General features: G+C 40.4%; 1 protein-coding gene across 1 annotated transcript in view; it reads left to right on the top strand.

The window, feature by feature from the left end:
- The first annotated feature begins 201 nt into the window (after positions 1-201).
- The window catches only part of usp43a (ubiquitin specific peptidase 43a), a 457,910-nt gene continuing 437,720 nt past the window's right edge, over positions 202-20,391 (top strand). The window contains exons 1-2 of the mRNA XM_073025952.1: positions 202-1,559; positions 10,038-10,175. Coding sequence (XP_072882053.1) covers positions 930-1,559; positions 10,038-10,175 — 768 coding nt within the window. The 5' untranslated portion in view covers positions 202-929. The remainder of the gene's footprint in view (positions 1,560-10,037; positions 10,176-20,391) is intronic.

The following is a 20,391-nucleotide window of genomic DNA, read 5'->3' as shown; positions in this document are numbered from 1 at the left end:
CAGTCCCAATGACAGTGCAAGTACCGAGAAAGGTTTGCGTAGCCCCTAGGATACTATGATACGGAGAGCCCTTAAAAGGCAACGGGGTGCCCTTCGATGATATGAGTTGTATAAACCTACCGCAGGCAACTCCGTACTTTCGAAAAGGCGCCAGTGCGACTCCTACCGTTAGGTTACATTAACTTTGAAGAGAGTCTGATTCCAAAGGTGGATTTCTGGATCTTGTGCGGAAAAGATGGATTTTGAGTTGCTGACATCTCCGAGAGAGCGCCAGTAGCCCTCATATCAACAAGTGGAAACGAACACTTTGAGAATCCAGTCTCACCCAGAAGTGTATATCATGGAATTCGCTGTAATAGTTACTTCATATGTGCGCGCACACACACTCACGTCATTATACCAAATACATGAGCGTGAAGTACCCACAGTAGAGTCTATCTTGTTTAGGAAAACAAATAAGGAGACATCGCAGAGTGATTGTGGCTGTTGGGAGTGAGGTGCTGTCAAGTTTTGCAAGTGCCGGGTTGTCCGTGCTGAGGGACAGCCGAGCCTCCCCGCGGCCGGCGCCTCCCGTGATGGACTTGAAGGGTGAAGGGGGCTGGACCGCGGGGCGGAGCAACGCGGCACCTCCGCCAAACAGCTGCACCCATTTCAAATGATGGTTCAGCGACAACATGGAGTCAGGTAACAACACACCTAGCCTGCACCGGGAATTTTGTGAAAAAATAAGGTGGCGTTAACTGGCGAGAGACTCCAACTCCCCCCTTTTCTGGTCGTCGTATCTCCGAGGAAGCACGGCAGCCTGTCTGGATTCGGAGCGAGCAAGGCAAGGAGGTGGGATGGTGCGGGGGTGCGGCAGTGAGCTCCTGCCGGCCGATACAGCGCGCTATGCCCAGGTGATGAAGCCGCTGAGAGGGTGAAGCCAAGCGATGGAACCGGCCGAGGAGCAGCCGAAGGCGGCCAAAGCCGCCCTGAAGGCGAAGGTGTCCAGGTCCAAGCGGAGGAAGAGCCTGTCGGGCAGGCTGTTCAGGAGGAGGTCGCTGAGGTCGGTCGGCAGCTTTGTGAGGGGGGTCTTCAAAACTTTGTTCACTTTGGCACCTTTCGGAGAGGCGGCGCCCGCTGAGGGAGCAGGGGGAAAAGCAGAGGAGGAGGACGACGGGGGGTTCGGGAACGGCGCCGTCACCCTCGCCACCTGCAGCGAAGCGGGCACCGAGGGGCAGCAGGAGCCCGGCGCCGCCAGGACTCAGTCCCAGTCCGGGAAGGAGCGTGCGTCCTGGGGCCACGGGAATAAACTCCCCGGTGTGTTGGGCTTGAAGAACCATGGCAATACCTGCTTCATGAACGCCGTGGTGCAGTGCCTGAGCAACACCGAGCTGTTAGCCGAGTACCTGGGCTTGGAGCAGTACCGCTCCGAGCTGAAGCAACTGCAAGCGAATGGCACCGTGGGCAGCATGGAGCCGCCGTGCCCGGATAGTGCCGAAGTGACCGAGCAGCTCGCAGTGCTGGTGCGGGCGCTCTGGACGCTCGACTACACGCCGCAGCTTTCAGTACAGTTCAAGGTAGGAGTTCCTCCCATTCGGGGAAACATAAGTGGGGAGTAGGATTATTATAGCGATGTTGAACAGCCAGCCAGGTCAAATTGTTATGGGAAAGTTCAAGTCTTTTACAACTACCAAAGTAACTGCTGAGGGAAAAAGTAGCGCAATTTTTTTTACACCGCCGCAGTTGTATTGTGGTGGATGTGAAATTAAATGTAGAAGTGACCTAAACACGTTTGAACAAGGTAATTCACGCAAGTACCACTCAAACGCAACAAACCTAATACTTCTAGGACGTGGAAATGAGGGTGTGTTTCTACCGATGTGATGTACAATATTAGTTTTTCCCTCAGCACCTATTGAGGTGGATGGGTGCTCGCTAGATTTTAAGGTTTAGCAGAATTTTAAAATCTGTTTCCCTACCAGTAACCGACTCGGCCAACTTTCAGATCGTTGCGTTAATCTCCCAGTTTTGCTGAAGGACTAATGCTAATGTGTGACATTAAACACAATACTACAGTCTTCGTTTTATTGTGCGGCAGAATTCCGTGCGCAGCCCCGCGCCCTGGTCTCCCCCCCCGGTCGTATCTAGCCTATCCATTATTTCGAATTTGCGTCAGTGACTGAAAATTATTCTGCTAGCTATTTTTGGAGGTTGCTTCGTTTGAAAGCAAAGCTGCAAGTTTGAAAAGTTAATTATCCTCTCCCCCGGTAAAGTAGGAATTGAATCTGCAGCTCTTTTATTTAAGTTTAAGCAACAGCAGCGTGCAGGAGGAAATTGTAAAGGTGATGATGTACATGTACAGTCACTGATAGTGAGAATGAAAAGTGATGCGAAATTTACTTAAAATGAGTGATGTCAGATTTACTTAAAATGGGCTTCTAATTGCACCCAGGAGTTAATTGTGTCAAATATTTGCCATTGAAATAGTTGCATATTTGATTCGGCCCACTGTGGAGCTGTGATGTGGCGGGTCCTAGTTTAAATGCAGCTCTTGCTCTCCCCAGCAACACGTGCATTTTCCCATTCATAGAGATCTTACCGGCCTCTAGTAAAACGTTAATATTAATATAGTGTTACTTCACACGAAATGAATTCAAAGTAAATTTTATTATCAAGGTACATATGTCAGCTTGTACAACCCTGAGATTCGTTTTCTTGTGGGCATACTCAGCAAATCTATAGAATAGTAACTGTAACAGGCTCAATGAAAGATCAACCAGGGTGCAGAAGACCACGAACTGTGCAAATGAAAATATAAATAAATAGCAATAAATAAGGAGAACATGAGATTTAGCCCAGTGATGGGGCAAGTTCAAGAGCCTGATTGTTGAAGGGTAGCACCTGTTCTTGAACCACGTGGCACAAGTCCTGAGGTTCTTGTACTTTCTACCAGATGGCAGCAGCAAGAAGAGAGCATGACCTGGGTGGTGGGGATCTCCGATGATGGATACTGCTTTCCAGTTAGTTTCTTTAACTGTTAGTGGGTGTGAATTGCAGATGGAAGCGATCTAACATTGTTGAGGCACCATAGAAACTCAGATGGGTGATGTTTAGAGAACATGAAATGAGGCATTTGTTTGGTCTCCCACTTTGAAACTGCATCAGGAAAAGATTTAGCTCCCATTGATTTAACAAGCAGTTATGCTTAGGGATATTTTCTGTAAATTTCATTTTATGTCTTCGGTAGATCCTTCTTCAATTCCAATTTTTACATACAATTGGAAATGTTGAATACTTCCTGGAGTCAGTCTTTTATTTATGTAACCTTAACCATTCCCAACTTGTTCATATGTCAGATAATTATTGCTTTTAACATTACCTAAAGTCATTGCATCAATAATTTTTAGACTTCAGGCAGCATTAGTTCACAGTAAAGGTTTTTGATTTATTACTTTTAAACCTCAGCAAAAAAAAATAAACCAAAACTTAGTTTATGCAAAACATTTCACGTTTGAAACATCTTGAATCAGTTCACAATTATTTCATTATACAGATTGAAGTGGAGTGACTCAGTTTTCAGTCATCAGCACTTGCAGGAGGCTGGAAGGTGGTTGGTAGTTGTGTGGAAATTGAAGGAAGTTCTGGGCATGTGTTGAACTTTTGTTTATTTATCTATCGTTGCCTTCTCTTATAGCAACACTTGTGTCCCTCCCCACTGATATCCCTCCTGGCACTTATCCTTGTAAGTGGAACAAATGCTCCACTTCCTCCCTCACTCCCATTCAGGGCCCCAAACAGTCCTTCCAGGTGAGGTGATACTTCACCTGTGAATGTGTTAGGGTCATATACTTGTATCTGGTGCTCCCAGTGTGGCCTCCTGTATATTGGTGAGACCCGTTGTAGATTAGGAAACCTTTTTGCTGAGCACCTACGCTCCATCTGCCAGAATTTGCAGCGACCACCCATTTTACTTCCACTTCCCAGTCCGATATGTCAATCCATGGCCACCTCCACTGTTGTGATGAGGCCATACTTGGGTTTGGCCATGTATTCCATCTGGGTAGCCTCCAAGTTGATGGTATAAACATCAATTTCTCGAACTTCTGGTAATGGATTCCAACCCACCTGTCCTTCACCATTCCCCATCCCCTTTTCCCTCTCTCACCTTATCTCCTTGCCTGCCCATCACCTCCCTCTGGTACTCCTCCACCCTTTTCTTTCTTCCGTGGCCTTCTGTCCTCTCCTAATGGACTCCCCCTTCTCCATCCCTGTATCTCTTTCATCAATCAACTTCCCAACACTTCACTCCATCCCTCCCCCTCCTGGTTTCACCTATCACCTTGTGTTTCTCTCTCCCCTCTCCCACCTTTTAATTCTACTTCTCATCTTTCTTTTCCCCAGTCCCATGGAAGGGTCTTGGCCAGAAACATTGACTGTGCTTTTTTCGACAGAATGCTGCCTGGCCCGCTGAGTTCCTCAAGCATTTTGTGTGTATTGCTTGGAGTTCCAGCATCTGCAGATTTTCTCTTGCTCACCCTTGTCTGTCACTTACTTCTCTAATATTTGTGATGCCAGTGGTCTCGATTTCCACAGATGCTGTCTGATTGGCTGTGTGTTTACATTATTCTCCATTTTTTGTGCCATTCTAACATCTGTAGGATCATTTTTTGTTATTTGTTTACATCAGTTCACGGAGGAATGTGTGTCAACTAGGCCACTATTATTCTTTGGAATGTGTTATTGAATGAGTCATAGAAACGTGCAAACTGATACTTTAATTTCTTAATCAGGTGTCCTAAATAGTATTCTTTTTGATTCTACCACCAATGCATATTGTAGGAAAATAAATTCCATTGACTGAAAAATGAAATATCCATTACTTTTAAATTCATCAGCATTTCCTTTTCAGTAATAATTATATTGAACATGCAAAGACATCAGATTTTTTTTTGCCAACAAAATCACTTTGTGGAGCACCTGCCTGAAGATTGAGAAGCATAGAGTACAGACATTATTATTTTCCTTTGCTTGAAATGTCTAATACCAGAGGGCATGCATTTAAGGTGGGAGGGAGTAATTTTAAAGAAAATGCAAGGGGCAAGTTTTTTTTTAAACAGAGACTGGTCAGTGCCTGGAATGCATTGTCTGGTATGGTGGTAGAGGTAGATACATTAGAGATGTTCCGGTAGATACACAAATTTGAGGAAAGTGAAAGGATATGGGCGTTGTGTAGGCAGAAGGGATTAACTTATTTGGCTCAGCACAACTTTATGGGCCAAAAAGCCTGTTTTGTGCTGTACTGTTCAGTGTTCACTTCCATCAAACATGGTGAATAATGCTGTGTGACTGTGTCCTGACTCTATAACACTATTTTGTTTCAAGTTCATAATCATTTCCTCAGTCGGATTTTTATCCTACCACTGCCCCAAAACAGCCCTGAGCAAAGACGGTAGTATTGAGACTGTGGACATGGTCTATCATTGATCCTTATCCAACATGCCCTTACTCCTGCCCATTTCACAGTGGGTAATATACTTCTATTTGACATGGGTGATTGACTGAAAGGCTTTTTCTGCGATCACTGAAAGAATCTTAACAATCTTTAGCCCCAGTTACTTTAAAGTTCAGCCTTATAAATATGCAAACTAAATAACAGACTGTACATTTGTCACTTGCTGTGTGGTGATTGTTATTTATTGGCAATTTTCAGTGAGGTTACTGAAAACAAATATAGTGGATTTGGATTAATTGAGTGATCAATTAATCAGGGGAGCCGTTTATTTGGGACACTGCCATATAATTGGGCAGGAGACTAACATGCCAAACATGTTCCAATTCAGGGGTGTCAAACTCATTTTAGGTCACGGGCCGGATTGAGCAAAATGCAGCTTCATGCGGGCCGGATCAGTCGGATGTGTGCGAACGCAGCTTTCGTTGCCTCCGTTTTTTCAGCCTGCTCTCATGTGTCTCAGTCTCTGCTATAACTACAAAGTGTTTCACTTTACAAATTCCGTTTCTTATGAAGAAGACTGCCTAATAAACACTAAAAACCCTGAAAACCTGGTACCTGAATAAACTCAGCATTAGCCATATCATACGCCATAGGCGCTTCGATATCTGGGGCCAGCTTTAATAGTAATTAGATATTATCTCGCGGGCCAAAGATAATTCCACCGCGGGCCGGATTTGGCCCGCGGGCCTTGAGTTTGACATATATGTTCTAATTAATGTCAGTAATGCGTGCTTGCATGGCTGTTAGACACTACACTGTGGTTAGAGTGAACAGTTTTTAAATAGTGTCAGTAGTGTTTGCATTCAAAAAGCAAAGATTTTTGTTACTGATAGTTGATGAGAAATAAGCAGTAAGACAATGCTGAATTGTTTTGCTCACTGCAGTTTCAGTCATTCAAGCTTGGAGATACCAGAAACCTCCAGGAGTGAAAATAAAACGATTTCACTACTTCAACCATTTAGCTACTATGAAGTGTTTGAAGGTATTAACAATCATCTTGAAAATTACAATGAAAATGAAGATTTAGCGGATGTATTCGTCGATTGCATTGTATCTACATTATCTGCTTCAGGTTTAAGATGACGTTGAAGTACAGTGACTTGCTGGCAGCAAACAAAACTATTAACTACTTTACTAATCATACTTTTTCTCAGAACCAATCACTGCAACTTCCCTTTCAGAGTTGAGCTTTAGAAAAACTTGTATAACCTGTAGAGGTGGCTGGGCCTGAGAACAAGGAACAACATGTCTGGCCGATTTAAGCAACGGGTCAGACTGGAAAGGTTGGGTATGGGCCGAATTGAGGTGAAGGGGCCCAGACCTAAGAGCATATTGAAGCAACAGGGCCCAGGTCTGAAATCTAGAAATGAGCTGATGTTTGGCCAATTAAGTGCTGAGTCACTTTGAAAAGGTCAGGGTCTTGGGGCTGGAGGAGAGGGATGGTCTGGCATTCAGCTTGCTGTTCGGTGAGGTTGACTTGTCTCTGCACTTAACTGAGGCTGTGGCCTGCAACTAATGGGCTCCTGAATTGTCTGCAGTGATGACTGGCTTCGTGGACTCGCTTTTGTGAGCTTCAGTTCTGAATGTTGTTTGCTTTATTTGATTGTTTGCAAAATTTGTTCTTTTTCTGCACATTTGGTTTTTGACAGTTTTTTAAAATGGATTTATTCAGTTTCTTTGTTTTATGGCTGCTTGTAAGGAGAGAAATCTGAACGATTTGCATTCTTTGAGCTTTGCATAACTCCGCCATGGATGGTGCCAAGCCCGGACGTGAAAGGAGGAAGGTCGGGCATGAGGCTAGCAACCCCATCTTGCAAAAACCCAGAGCTACAGAATCACCAGCCGAAGCTCAGAAGGCCTCATCCCTGAAAGGAAGCATACATAAAGAAGGTGGGCTACACCGGCTAGCAACATGAAGGAATGGCCCTGGACGGAGGGCTCTGGCGAGGATCTGTCAGCGGTCTGTGTCCCAGTAGGGGTGATAAGAAGAAGAGGAGCTTCGAACGCTAGTTGTCTGGAAAGATTTTATTCATTGCATACACTGGATGAATTCCTCCATCAATAATTATTACCAACCAATGCACAGTTTTATAGCACTATTGGTAGTGTTCTAATTTGCTCTGTATTTCATTTAAGTATATAATTTGCCTTTTTATACTTTTTAACTATTTCCGTGAAACTTTGGCTAATTGGGGCATCCACTTATTGGGATCAAGATGTACTGGTCTTGATGTGTCCAAATTACCTGGAATCCACTGTATTTTTAAATGTATGTCATGGTACTTTTTGTTTTGCTCTTCTGTGCCCCTCCCATTCCCTATTTGTAGAACTTTCATTTTCTTTTCTGATCAGCCTTCAAGTTCATTTGGATAACAGTCCATTGGTATTAATCTATTGGCATGTTCCAGCAATATAGCTGTTCCCTCTCCAGAGTTTCAAGAGCACTCGAGGGCAGGACCTGATTACCCTAATTATGAAATCGTTTGTGGCTTTATTACATTATTCTTATCTAGATGAATGGTTGAAATATTTACTATGTAATCGTAAATCTTGAAGGACGAGGATATGTGTGTTTTAGCAAGTATCCACTTCACAGTCCAGGTGAAGGATCCTGACCCAAAATATCAATTGTCCATTTCCCTCTGCAGACATTGCTTGATCCGCTGAGCTCCTTCAGCAGTTTGCTTTTTGTTCCAAATAACAAATTAGTAACATATATCAAAGAATTGACAGTGCAGCTAACAGATTTGCTCCAACACGTCCTCAGTAACTGGGGTTCAGTTCCAACTTCAGCTGGTACAGTTGGTCTTTTGCAGGGGTTCCCGACCATTTTTTTGTGCCATTGGACAATACCATTAAGCAAGTGCTCTGTGGAACCCCTGGTTTAGGGTTTGCATGACTGCACATGTTATGTTTAGGTATTTGGGCTCCTTTCCACATCACAAAGCTGTGCAAGTTGGTGTCTGGCCACTGTAATTATCCTTTCACTGAAGGTGTGTGTTTAAGATCTGGGGTAGTTAATGAGATTAATGTAATTGGATGCTGATGTGCACTTGATGGACTGAAGGACCTAGCTCTATGCTGGATAAATCTGAGAGTCTAAATTGTGAGATTTGCTCTCAACGTTGAAAATTTTTATTGACATTATTTGGAGTTTTATTTTGTGAAGAAATCTAGTATGTGCCATCCCTGGGTAACAGACACCCGACTTTCATAGCTGTTAAATGACTGATTTGCTGAAAGTGGCCGCACATGTTGATATCATAATAAAGGAACACGTGGTGTGCTTACCTTTAAGGCATTGAGTTCAAAGGCTATAGGGTCATAGAGCACAGAACCAGGTCCTTTGACCTGCTTAGTCTTTTCTGAACCACTGATCTGCTTTGTCCCATTGACCAAGGCAGATCAATGGTTCAGTACAGACTGGATGGGTCAAAGGACCTTCTATGGTCCGACACATACCCCTGTCATCCATGTACCTATCCAAACTTCTGTTAAACACTGAAATCAAGCTTGTATACATCACTTGTGCTGCCAGCTCATTTCGCACTCTCATGACCCTCTGAGTGAAGAAGTTCCACTGGTGTTTTCCTTAAATACTTAACCTTTCACTCTTAAACCATGACCTCTAGTTGTAGTCTCCCCAACCTCAGTGGAAAAAGCCTGCTTGCACTTAACCTATCTATACCCCTGCATAATTTTGCTTACCTCTGTCAAATCTCCCCTCAATCTTCTATATTCTAGGGAATAAAATCGTAACCCGTTCACTCTTTCCTTATAACTTACCGGTAGGTCCTTAAATCCTAGCAACATCCTTGTAAATTTTCCTCTGCACACTTTAAATCTTATTGACATCTTTTATATAGGTGGGTGACCTCAACTGCACACAATGTTTCAAATTAGGCCTCACCAACATCTTCTACAACTTCAACATAACATCTCAACTCCTGTACTCAGTACATTGATTTATGAAAGCCAAAGTACTAAAAGCTTTCTTTGCGACCCTATCCACCTGTAATGCCACTTTCAAGGAATTAGGGATCTGTATTCCTAGATCCCTCGGTTCTACTGCAGTCGTCAGTGCCCTGCCGCTCACCATGCTGGTCCTATCTTGGTTGGTCCTCCCAAGACAGGAAGTTATTTTGCAGCTTTATAAAACTGTGGTTAGGCTGCACCTGAAGGGTTGCATTCAACTCCATTATAGGAGAATGTGGAGGTCTTGAGAAGGGTACAGAAGAGATTTACCAGGATGCTGCCTATATGTCAAGTCAGTCAATGGAAACACTCAGCTGGTTTGTCAGCATCCACAGAGGAGGTAGCTAACATTACACATTTGTTTCAACATTGGATTCACTGTGGGGGAAAAAAAAATTCTCTACTTCTAGGGCTTTCTTTCCAGTTATTTCAATCATCTTCACATAGATCCAGGGTGGATCAACTGAATTGCTCAATAATTATCTCTAGGTTTTAACAACTGTGCATACTCTTTATTTAAGCGTTGTGATAAATCTTGTTTTAATGAGGAATGATTGTTTTATTTCAGAATATAGTTGCAAAATATGGATCCCAATTTCGTGGAAATTCCCAGCATGATGCACTTGAGTTTCTTCTGTGGTTACTGAACAGAGTTCATGAAGACCTCAATTGTTCACCCAACAAAAAGGCGAAGCCTTCTGTAAAGGTACCTTAGTGCAAACTGCACAATCTATTTTATTGCGGAAATCACCGCCTACAATCCACATTTTTGTCTTGTTTAAAGGGTGCTTGTCCTGTTGTTAATGTAAGAATAATAAAATACTCTGATAAACTATCTCTAACTATCCCCTATAAGCCAGTTTGGTACATATGAATGAAATGTTCTGGTCATAATTTTCTCCCCCTTGTCACTCTATCTATTAACTTAGTGGAGAAATTTTACACTGTCTCAGCTTTAAGTGCTTTACTGTTTGCAAATGCAGCCGCTCTATAAAAACTTGAATAAAAACAGGCAATGTTGGATATATTTACAAAATAAATGGGCACCTTTGGAGAGAGGCAGAGTTAACATTATAGAGCAGATTTCTTTCTTCTTTTTGATATAAGGCCATCAGCCTGGAATAATAACACATTTTCCATGGGTTCTGCCTGACTTACTGTTTCCAACATTTTCTGTTTCTATCTTTAGATTTTCCAGCACGGACAGTATTTTGCTTTAGTAATTGAAATTTTGTTTGAGTAATCATTATTCACATGATGGTCTTGGAGTGTCATGATTATTATAGGTAAAATATAAGCAATGAATGTAGTTCTTCTGAATAAAAAGGTGAAGCATTATTATTTAAATTAAATTATGGATTTCGGTACTAAATTTATTTAGAACAGCAAAGTTTTTTTTAACTAAAATATGTTATAAATATTTGTCAATGACTAACCATTATTAATTGTGGCCATGATTAATGCAAAGCAAATTATCAATGAATTTTTACTAAACATGTTCACAGATTTTGTTAAAAAAATTGTTATATATATATATATATATATATTTATTTAAGAAAGATGTTTATTGGGGTCATAAAATAAGCATTCAGAGCCATTCAAAATTCTAATTTGTCATATCTGCCTTGATCACTGGTCATTGCCAGCATATACTAAACAACACTGCAGAATTGATGAAGGTCTGTATGGTGGCACTGTGTGTAAGTACCAACATGTGATGTCATGGTGTGCTTGTGGATCAGCACTGTTGCTTAATACAGCTTACACAGCCACCTCAGCAGATAGCGAATTCATGAGTAATCTCTAATTTTCATTTTGTTTTGAGGAAGGTGTGAATTAGCCATTTATTGTAGTAATATTATCACAGATTCAGACCCTTTAGGTAGAGGAGATGAAAGTAAAATATTTCAGACAGTAGTAATCCTGCTGCAAAGAGTCATGGTTCTTGAAACTGGGGTAAATGATGCGGCAGGATCCAACACTTCTAAAGGTGCTTGTTTGTAAAGGCCAATTTACATGTGCTAACACACTATAAATACCAGTGCAAATAATTGATTATTGGCTCATTATTCTTGCAAGTTGAGAGTACCTTGCATTATTTCAAACGTGCATTCGAATTCTGAGGATATTCAGAAATTATTGATGTTTCCATCTTTTCGGCGGACCTGAGAATTGTTTATTTTTAGTGTTTTATTTACCCTTTTGTATAAGAATGCTTTCTGTAAGAACACAGTCATCACTTCATCCATGTAATAAACTTCAAAATGGTCTTATTATGCTAGGCAATTGTTATTGTTTTTCATTTCATACTTGAGATGTCATGTATCTCATATTTGGTAGAACTTGTATTTATTCAGGTGTTATGGCTTTATAGCCCAGTGAGAAATTTGGTATGATTGATGTCTCCTGGCAAGGTACAGGTTGGTGGAAGAGTGGTTTCCAAATTGTGAACTAATTCACAAAGTGCAACATCACCTCAAGTCAAGAACACCAAGGATGTGGTATCCACTTATGTGCTTTGCATGTAGGATTTGTTATCTGAAATAATTTGAGTTCTACCTTTATCTACATAGGTTTATACTTTAGTTCATCTTTGTTACACATTCATTAATATGTACTTTGTGCTTAAGAAATAATTCCCAATTTTCTGTTAGGAAGACATGGGTTTGCACAGTGTGGAGATGAACATTGCATCATTTGACCATCTCTTTGCTGCAGCTTTTGTAGTAATTCTCTTCATTATTACAGTATGACAGCTTTTAAATTGTTTTGGCTTTGTAAAAGTACTATTATCATATAAGCAAATTGGCTTAATCTATTGTGACAATGTTCAACAAATCACATTATTTGACTCCAGACTTCCATGTTATGTCAGAAGCCCATATGCATGATTTCGTGGAAATGTTGTCTTTCTGTTACAAAAATGGTGGGGTTTTTTTACGGAAATGTTTCCTAGGCAATTTTAGCCTCTTTTTTTGCCTTCAATATTACACCATATGTTCACCACTTATGAGATGGAAAGGTAGAGATATGGAAGAGATTAAATGTAGATCTATGCAGTTCATGCACAAAGGAGGTGCAATGGGAAAATGGGATACTCCATGATTGGTGTTGCTTTAATAATGTTGAATAAAATCTAACCAATTAATAGGTTTGATGCTCAAAGTATCAAATCATTTTTAAAACAGCAAGGTCCGTAACCTATAGATTTATGGGGAAAGATACAGTGATGAGAAAATATTGTTGTCATGATGTTATTAATCTGCTTAAATCTCTCCTGCAGTGCTGTGCATTTTGGGCCAATGAGGCTTGGGAGCTCATCCAAACAAACCTAGCAAGCTCATCACTATTATCAAGGAAATTCTTTTGTGTTGGGGAGGGGTTTCATGCTTGGAAGCAGGCAAGTGAGAGTTAATGTTAGGGAGACATAAGCTTGTGATGGGAATGGGAAAGTTAGAAGTGGAAAGTGACTTCAAGGCAGATTCTGTTGTTAGTGCAAGGAACCAAAGTATCAAACTCACAAATTCATGACTAACATCAGCAAGTTGCTTTTGTGACATAAGCATCAAGTTTTGACTTTGTGTTGAATATAATGTGCATCATTATGAAGTGTGTTTGTTACTTTTGATTTAATTGCAAGAGAATAAAAATCAGGAGATGAAGATAAAACTTCTTGACGAGTGCTGCTGACACCGTATATTGATATGCAAGATCAAAACCTGCTCACTGACTGAAAACACAGATTTTCAGTTAGCACATGGGCAAGAAAACATAGCATTTATTTATATAAGGACGTTGAAAAGGGTGCAGGGTTGCTTTAGACGCATGAACCAAATTGTATCTTTCATCTGCAATTATTCAATGACACTATTAATGTCGTGTTGCACTGTGACTTGCCAGTAGAAGGTGGATTTGCAAATTGACTGGCTTTGTGTATACAGTGGTGCTAGAAAGTTTGTGAAGCCTGTAGAATTTTCTCTATTTCTGCATAAATATGACCTAAAATGTGATCAGATCTTTATGTAAGTACGAAAACTAGATAGAGAACTCAATTAAATAAATAAATCAAGTAAGATGTTTTTTGTATTATTTATTGAGAAAAATAATCCAATATTTCATGTATTTATTGGAAAAAGTATGTGAACCTCTAGGGTAATGCCTTCTACGAAAGCTATTTGGAGTTAGGTGTTCCAGTCAATGAGATGAGACTGGAGGTGTGGGTTGTAGAGGTGTCCTGCTAAATATATAAACAACTTTCAGAGGACCTTAGAAGAATTGTAGAGATGTATGAAACTGAAAAAGGCTACAAAGGTATTTCTAAAGACCTGAGTGTTCACCAGTCCACAGTAAGAAATTGTCTACAAATGAAAGAAACTCAATGTTGTTCCTACTGTCCCTATGAGTCACCATCCTGCAAAGATCACACCAAGAGCACAATGTGTAATGCTGAAGGAGGTGAAAAAGAACCTATGGGTAACAGAAAAAGACCTGCAGAAAACTCTAGAACTCAGTCGTGTGTCCACTATAAGAAAAATACTGAACAGCAATGGCGTTCATAGAAAGACACCACAGAGGAAACCACCGCTCTCCAAAAAAAAACATTGCTGCACATCTGAAGTTTGCAAAGACCACCTGGATGTTCTACAAAGCTTTTGGGACAATGTTCTGTAGACAGTTGTGACAAAAGTTGGGACTTCTTGGCAGAAATACATATTGCTATGTTTGGAGGGAAAAGGGCACTGCACACAATTCACCAAAATCTCATCATGGTAGGAGGAGCATCATGGTTTGGGGCTGCTTTGCTGCCGCAGGGCCTGGTCAGCTTGTGATCGTTGAGGGAACAATGAATTCAAAATAGTATCAAGACATTTTACAGGAGAATGTCAGGGTAGCCGTCCATCACCTGAGGTTTATGAGAAGTTAGATAATGCAACATGACAATCCTCTGAAAGACAAGAGTAAATCAACAATTTAAAAAGAAGAAAATTAGTGTTTTGGAATGTCTGATTCAAAGTCATGACCTTAATCTTATAGAAATCTTGTGAACTGACATGGAGCAAGCAGTTCATGTAAGGAAGCCACCAGTGTAGACACAGTTTTGTAAGGAGGAATGGCCTAAACTTCCTCCAAGCTGATGTGCAGGACTGACCAACAGTTACCAGAAATGTCTGGTTGAAGTTATTGCTGTACAAGGGGGAGTCACACCAGCTGCTGATAGCAAATGTTCACATACTTTTTGCAATGAATATATGCAATATTGGATCATTTTTCTCAGTAAATAAATGAACAAGTATAACGCTTATTGTGTTTATTTAATTGGATTCTCTTTCTAGTTTTAGGACTTGCGTGAAGATCTGATCACATTTTTAGTTCAGATGCAGAGATTTTACAAGGGTTCACAAACTTTCTAGCAGCATTGTAGGTTGCCTCTGGATAGTGAATGGTTCTCTTTTTACAGATACCCGTAAGTCTATTTTTTTGTCCTTGAGTTGAAAAGTACAAAAAAAGACTCCATAGTGTTGGAATGAATGACATCAAAAGCACACAAGACTGATGAGAAAGCGTAGTTCCCTAAGATGGAGAGTGAGAGGAAAGTAGAGAGGAAACTGTAAATTACTTTCATTGGAGGACTGAACTTGATGTACATACATTGGACATTTGAATTTAATGATATTATGGGAGCATGTTTGCATGTAAAGGTTGTCCGTAAGTTGAGTATTCATAACGTCAGGATGGCCTGTATTCCTTCACTTTTTTACACTCTAAGCAAATGAAACTATGCCAAAGTGTTCTGTCAGAGGTTGTCTTTTAAGGCTTGGTGAACTAACAAATCATACTACATTCAATTGAAACTGCAGATTAAAAGAACTTTTTGCTTCAAGAACTGAAGGCAGTACTTTATAACAGGAGACACTAGAAAGTTCAGGATGTTCGGCTGTTTTGAAATTTAGCGTTTCTGAAGATGGTTTTAAAGCTATTGGGACATGGGATTCTGATATTGTTGTGTTTAATTGATGGATGTGATCTTTGCTTCTGAAAGGGGTTTGTTTCATTTGGGATAATTTGGGGTCAACATTTAATTATGCACATAGACCAGAGAGTTTGAGGTTTATTTCTGGTGCTAACCTCTACTTGGATGATATTGTCAGTACAACAAATACTGGAGTTGTAGATTACTGTGAAATGCAGTTTCACATACACTCCTGTTAAGTGCTTTGGCAGGCTACTCTACACTAAAGACACAAAATAAATACAAGCTGGTATTGGAATGCATGACAGTTTTCAGGGCAGTGTGGGGTGAGAAGTGTAATTGGAAGAAGGAATTGATAAGTTTGTAGACTCACCACAATGTAATCAATGAAGGGATGTGGGCATCGTGGGCTAATCCAGTGATTACTGCCTATTCCTAATTTGGGAAGATGAAAATGAGCCACCTGTTTGCTTTCTGCAAACCTTTTGATAAGAACACTCCCACAGCATTGTTGGGTTAGTGAGTTCAAGGATTTGGTCCTAGCAACGATGGAGGACAGTGATTATATGCCCATTTTCCCCCCCCCCACCCCCATGTCCTTCTTTTCACTCAGTATCTCCCATCACCTCCAACGAAACGTTACTATGACCTTAAAGGTTATAAACACATTACCTGCGTAGTTTAGCTAACAAGCTACATCCATTGACTGAACAGTACAGATGAGTTTTGAAACTGGAAAATGTGGCTATGAAGGCAAAGTCTCCTCTCCATCAGAACATTGCTCAGTAGAGAGCCAAGTAACACTGTAGTCTGCAAACCCATCATCGTGCATACAGGCAATGGTTCCTCAATGTGTGTATGAATATAAATGCTTTAACTGAGGACAAATGTGAGCTAGAGTCTGGAGGTAACCTGTTGAATACAGATCACTAGTTGATAAGGACTGAAATAGACACAAAATGCTGGAGGAACTCAGCAGGCCAGACAGCATCTATGGTAAAGAATACAGTCACGTTTTGGGCCGAGACATCGACTGTAGTCTTTTCCATAGAGGCTGCCTGGCCTGCTGAGTTCCTCCAGCATTTTGTTTGTGTGTTGCTTGGATTTCCAGCATCCACAGATTTTCTCTTCTAAGGACTGAATGTATTTCAGTTATAGAATGGTGTGTGACTTTTGGAGAGGAATAAGAATGAGAAACAGGAGCAGATATAGGTGCTTTGAACCCTCCAGCTGTTTTAAAAATCCTATCACACCATTTTCTACACCCTACAATTTCTCTAATATCCTAAAATCTATTCATGCATTTTGAATGCAATCAGTGACAGAATCTTCATAGTCCTTCATGGTACAGAGTTCCAAATGTTCACTGCCCTTTGAAATATTTCTTCTCGTTTCTGTTGTAAATGGCCTTTGATTTATTTTGAGACTTAGTTTTAAACTACTTAGTCAGGGAGAATCAACCACCCCATATCCAGTTTATTGAACCTTGTAAGAACTGTACAGGTTTCAATGAGGCCGGTGGAATATATAGTTGAACGCTAAAGAATGGAGGCATTGCGTTGTCACTCCCTGTGCCTGTTACAAATATGCCACCCTAAGTGAATCTTTGCTGCACTCTTCTTGGAACGAATGGTTTTTTTTTCCATAGGTGGACTCTTCTCCTTAGATGCTGCCTGCCTTGCTGAGTTCGTCCCGTGTTATGTGCATATCCTTTTTTTGGTTGGGTAGACCTGAATTATACATAATGTTCCAGGTCTGGTCACTCCAAGGCCACACTATTACAATGTACACTATGTTACCATAATTGTGTTAAGACTTTTGTACTCAAATCCTCTTGCATTTGCAACCGACCAGCAAGTATCTTCCTATTTTTGTTGCACCTGCGTGATATCTTTCAGTGGCTTTTGTACAAAGACACCCAAATCCTTTTGAACATTTCCCAATCGCTCAGCATTTTAATAACAATTGACCTTCCTTCTACCGAAGTTGATAACCATTCATTTTCCCACCTTAGTTTCCATCTGCCAAGTTGTGACCTGATCATTTAGTTAATCCCTGTTTCCGTGAGGGATTTGCACTGTCATAACTCATTTCATTCCCCTCGTGTCATCACCCTTGCAGGTGTTATATTTCTGAAGGTGTTGTTACCCTTGGTTAGAGGTTGTAGGTTTGGAACAGCCTAGTCAAGTTAATGCACAGCTTTTACAGATGTTGCACTCTGTTTCTCCTGCACATTGAAAGTGGAAGGAGAGAATAATTTGATTTTTGTTTGAGAGCTTGATCAAAAAGGGTTTGCTGTGGATAAAGTTGAGCTTCTACTTCCAGGCAGGTGAAGGATAGTTGAACATGCTCCTGACACGTGTGATATTGATTACGCGGTCAGGATGTGCCTTACTTGCCATCAGATAACCAGCTTCTGACTTGCTCTTATTTGGCTGGTTCAGTTAAAGGTTTTGCTTGATGTATTAGCTTCCAGGTGGTGGATATGTAAGGGGAATTATAATGTCTCCTGTCAGTGATGATTATTGTCCAGTACTTGTGCATAGGAATGAATGAAGCTGGCTGCAGTCTTGCAACTGTGATGGTGAGGCCTCAAAAGGAAGTTGACAGGGTTATCCATCACCAGGCTGAAGCTGGTGCTGAGTGTTGTGACCTCATCCTTCATAGTCACATACAGGACTCTTCTGTCCTTTAATCCTACTATTCTTGACTGTTCAATTATTCCCCTCCATTCAAGACCAAATACCAGGACAATATGATAAAACTGTGTATTAGTTCCTAATAGTTATCAATGGAGGAATTAATTTGCTGTGCTCTTTTTAACTGACTGTAAATAGACACCCAGCATGGACATCTGGTGTAGATAATGGACTGCCTTCATACAATACTTTAGATGATTGCATCCTCCAAATCTTCATTTTTCATTGGAACATTTAAGATGATTGTCTATACCTTCGTAACTTTTTGAAGTGGTGAAATTGTTTCATTTTCACTCCAAACAATTTCTGGCATCTCAAAGTGCGAATGCTTGAAACTGCAGAGAGCAAAACAGTTCTGAGTTGTCTTCCTGCTTATTTCTCATCAACCATCAGTGGCAAAGATCACTGCTTTTTCAACACAAGCACACAAAACTGAATCCTTTTAAAAACCGATTGCTCTAAGCACAGTGCAGTGTTTAACAACCCTGCAAGTGCACGTGACTGACGCTAGTTAGAAACTGTTGGGCATCAGTCTCCTGTCCCAATTCAGTGGCATATTATCCCAAATAAATGAAGGGAATCCTGGCTATTTTCTCAATTTAATTTTTGCTCTTTAAGAGTTGTCCAAAATAAATGCCTGCCTCGATGGTCCAATTAACTGGAATCCACTGTATATGACAGTAGTGGAGCATTTAAGTTTCAGGTTAGAAACAAATCTGTCTGGATGTTTCCTGTTGAATGTTCTACTAATACACTCAATCCTTAACTATATGCTTATGTCAGTGGAGTCTTATTGCTTGAGGAGAGAAGGATTAAAATGACAAAAGGAATTTAATTTACTAATAGGAGCCAATCTACCCTTTTTCATTTTTGACTGGTTGAAGCTATTTATTAGGAAATTAATCCACCACCTCATCTGTGAGGCCATTTTTCAGTCAGTGTTGGCAGGCTTTGTGGCTACGTTAAAATAGCCAGTTGACTTCACCTTCAGTGTCCTTAACATTAGCAGACATACATTTTGGATATGAGCGATTGAATGAAAATGACATAATAAAAGGAAAACGGTGGGTGGCAGGGGTGGGAGATGGTAGCAGTGTTCATTCTGTAAGCCTTTGTGTATGTATAAAGTTTAAACAAAAGCTATTGCGAGAATACTAGGTAGATTATATTCTTCCAGAAAAAATAGTGAAGAATATCTAGTTAATATTGTGGCTGTTGTGTGTACAATACAGACAGAAGTATCAACTTAGTGGTTTATTTTCCCACTAGATATGAATTATGTTGTAGCATATTGGGCTGAAGGAAATTCCAGACTCATGATGTTCCATTCACAGTCTTTACCTAGAGGTGAAGTCTTACCTCCTGAGGTATGGAGAGTGACATGTTTTCTCTAAAATTACATTTCCTTTATTTATCGAATCCCTCGTACTTACGGAGCAACGTTAGGCGAGTCATGTGAAAAAGTTTCCTTTCTATTTTTGGTTGGCATTTACGACGTACAACTTTTTGTCTCCAAGCTCCTCTTTGATTAATGCAGAAGCCATTTTTTTAATCAGTACCAAAATTAAGGCATCTTAACCATTCTTGCAGCATCAAGTGCAATCTTTATTGCTTGTTAATGAATAGGATGTGTTTCTTTAGCTTCCATCACATCAGTAACGTCTGCTTGTAGCCTTTTGATACGTGTGTGCTGCTGCAAGGGAATTTGGTTTTCTTGTAATTATGAGGGTTGGTATTGAATAGGCCGCTTACAACTCTTGGACATCTTCCAATTCTCAACCATAAAGTACTGAGCAAATGTCATTGCTCAGATATTATTACTAATTTTGTTCACAAACTGAGGAGCATTTTCTGTGAGGAATTGCATTGTGTTAGCACTTAAATATTCCATGGCAGGAAGCAATTGTTTGGTGCTTTCCCCACAATTTTATTTTTTATTAATTTTATTCCCGTTTTCACAAAACATAAAAACCTCACTTTCTGTACCTGATTTTTCCATACAATGTTTGGTATTGCAGCCAAGCAAATAAATTTTGATAAAACGGTAATACCAGTCTGATAAAAACAAATCACTGGACATAGTTTATTTCAGATAGAAAGGGATTTTCTTTGTCATCCTTGCAACTTCAAAGAGTTAAACAATTACTGAATATTAACACATTACTGCATCAGATTGCTAGAAAATACATTGATGCACCTAGCATCTTGCATTTGATACCAAAGTACTTTGTTGATTATTAGGTCCCTGCAGG

This window comes from Hemitrygon akajei, chromosome 22 (assembly GCF_048418815.1).
Source record: "Hemitrygon akajei chromosome 22, sHemAka1.3, whole genome shotgun sequence".
Lineage (NCBI taxonomy): Eukaryota > Metazoa > Chordata > Chondrichthyes > Myliobatiformes > Dasyatidae > Hemitrygon > Hemitrygon akajei.
Note: the sequence above shows the minus strand (reverse complement) of the source record. Positions and strands in the feature narration are given on the sequence as shown.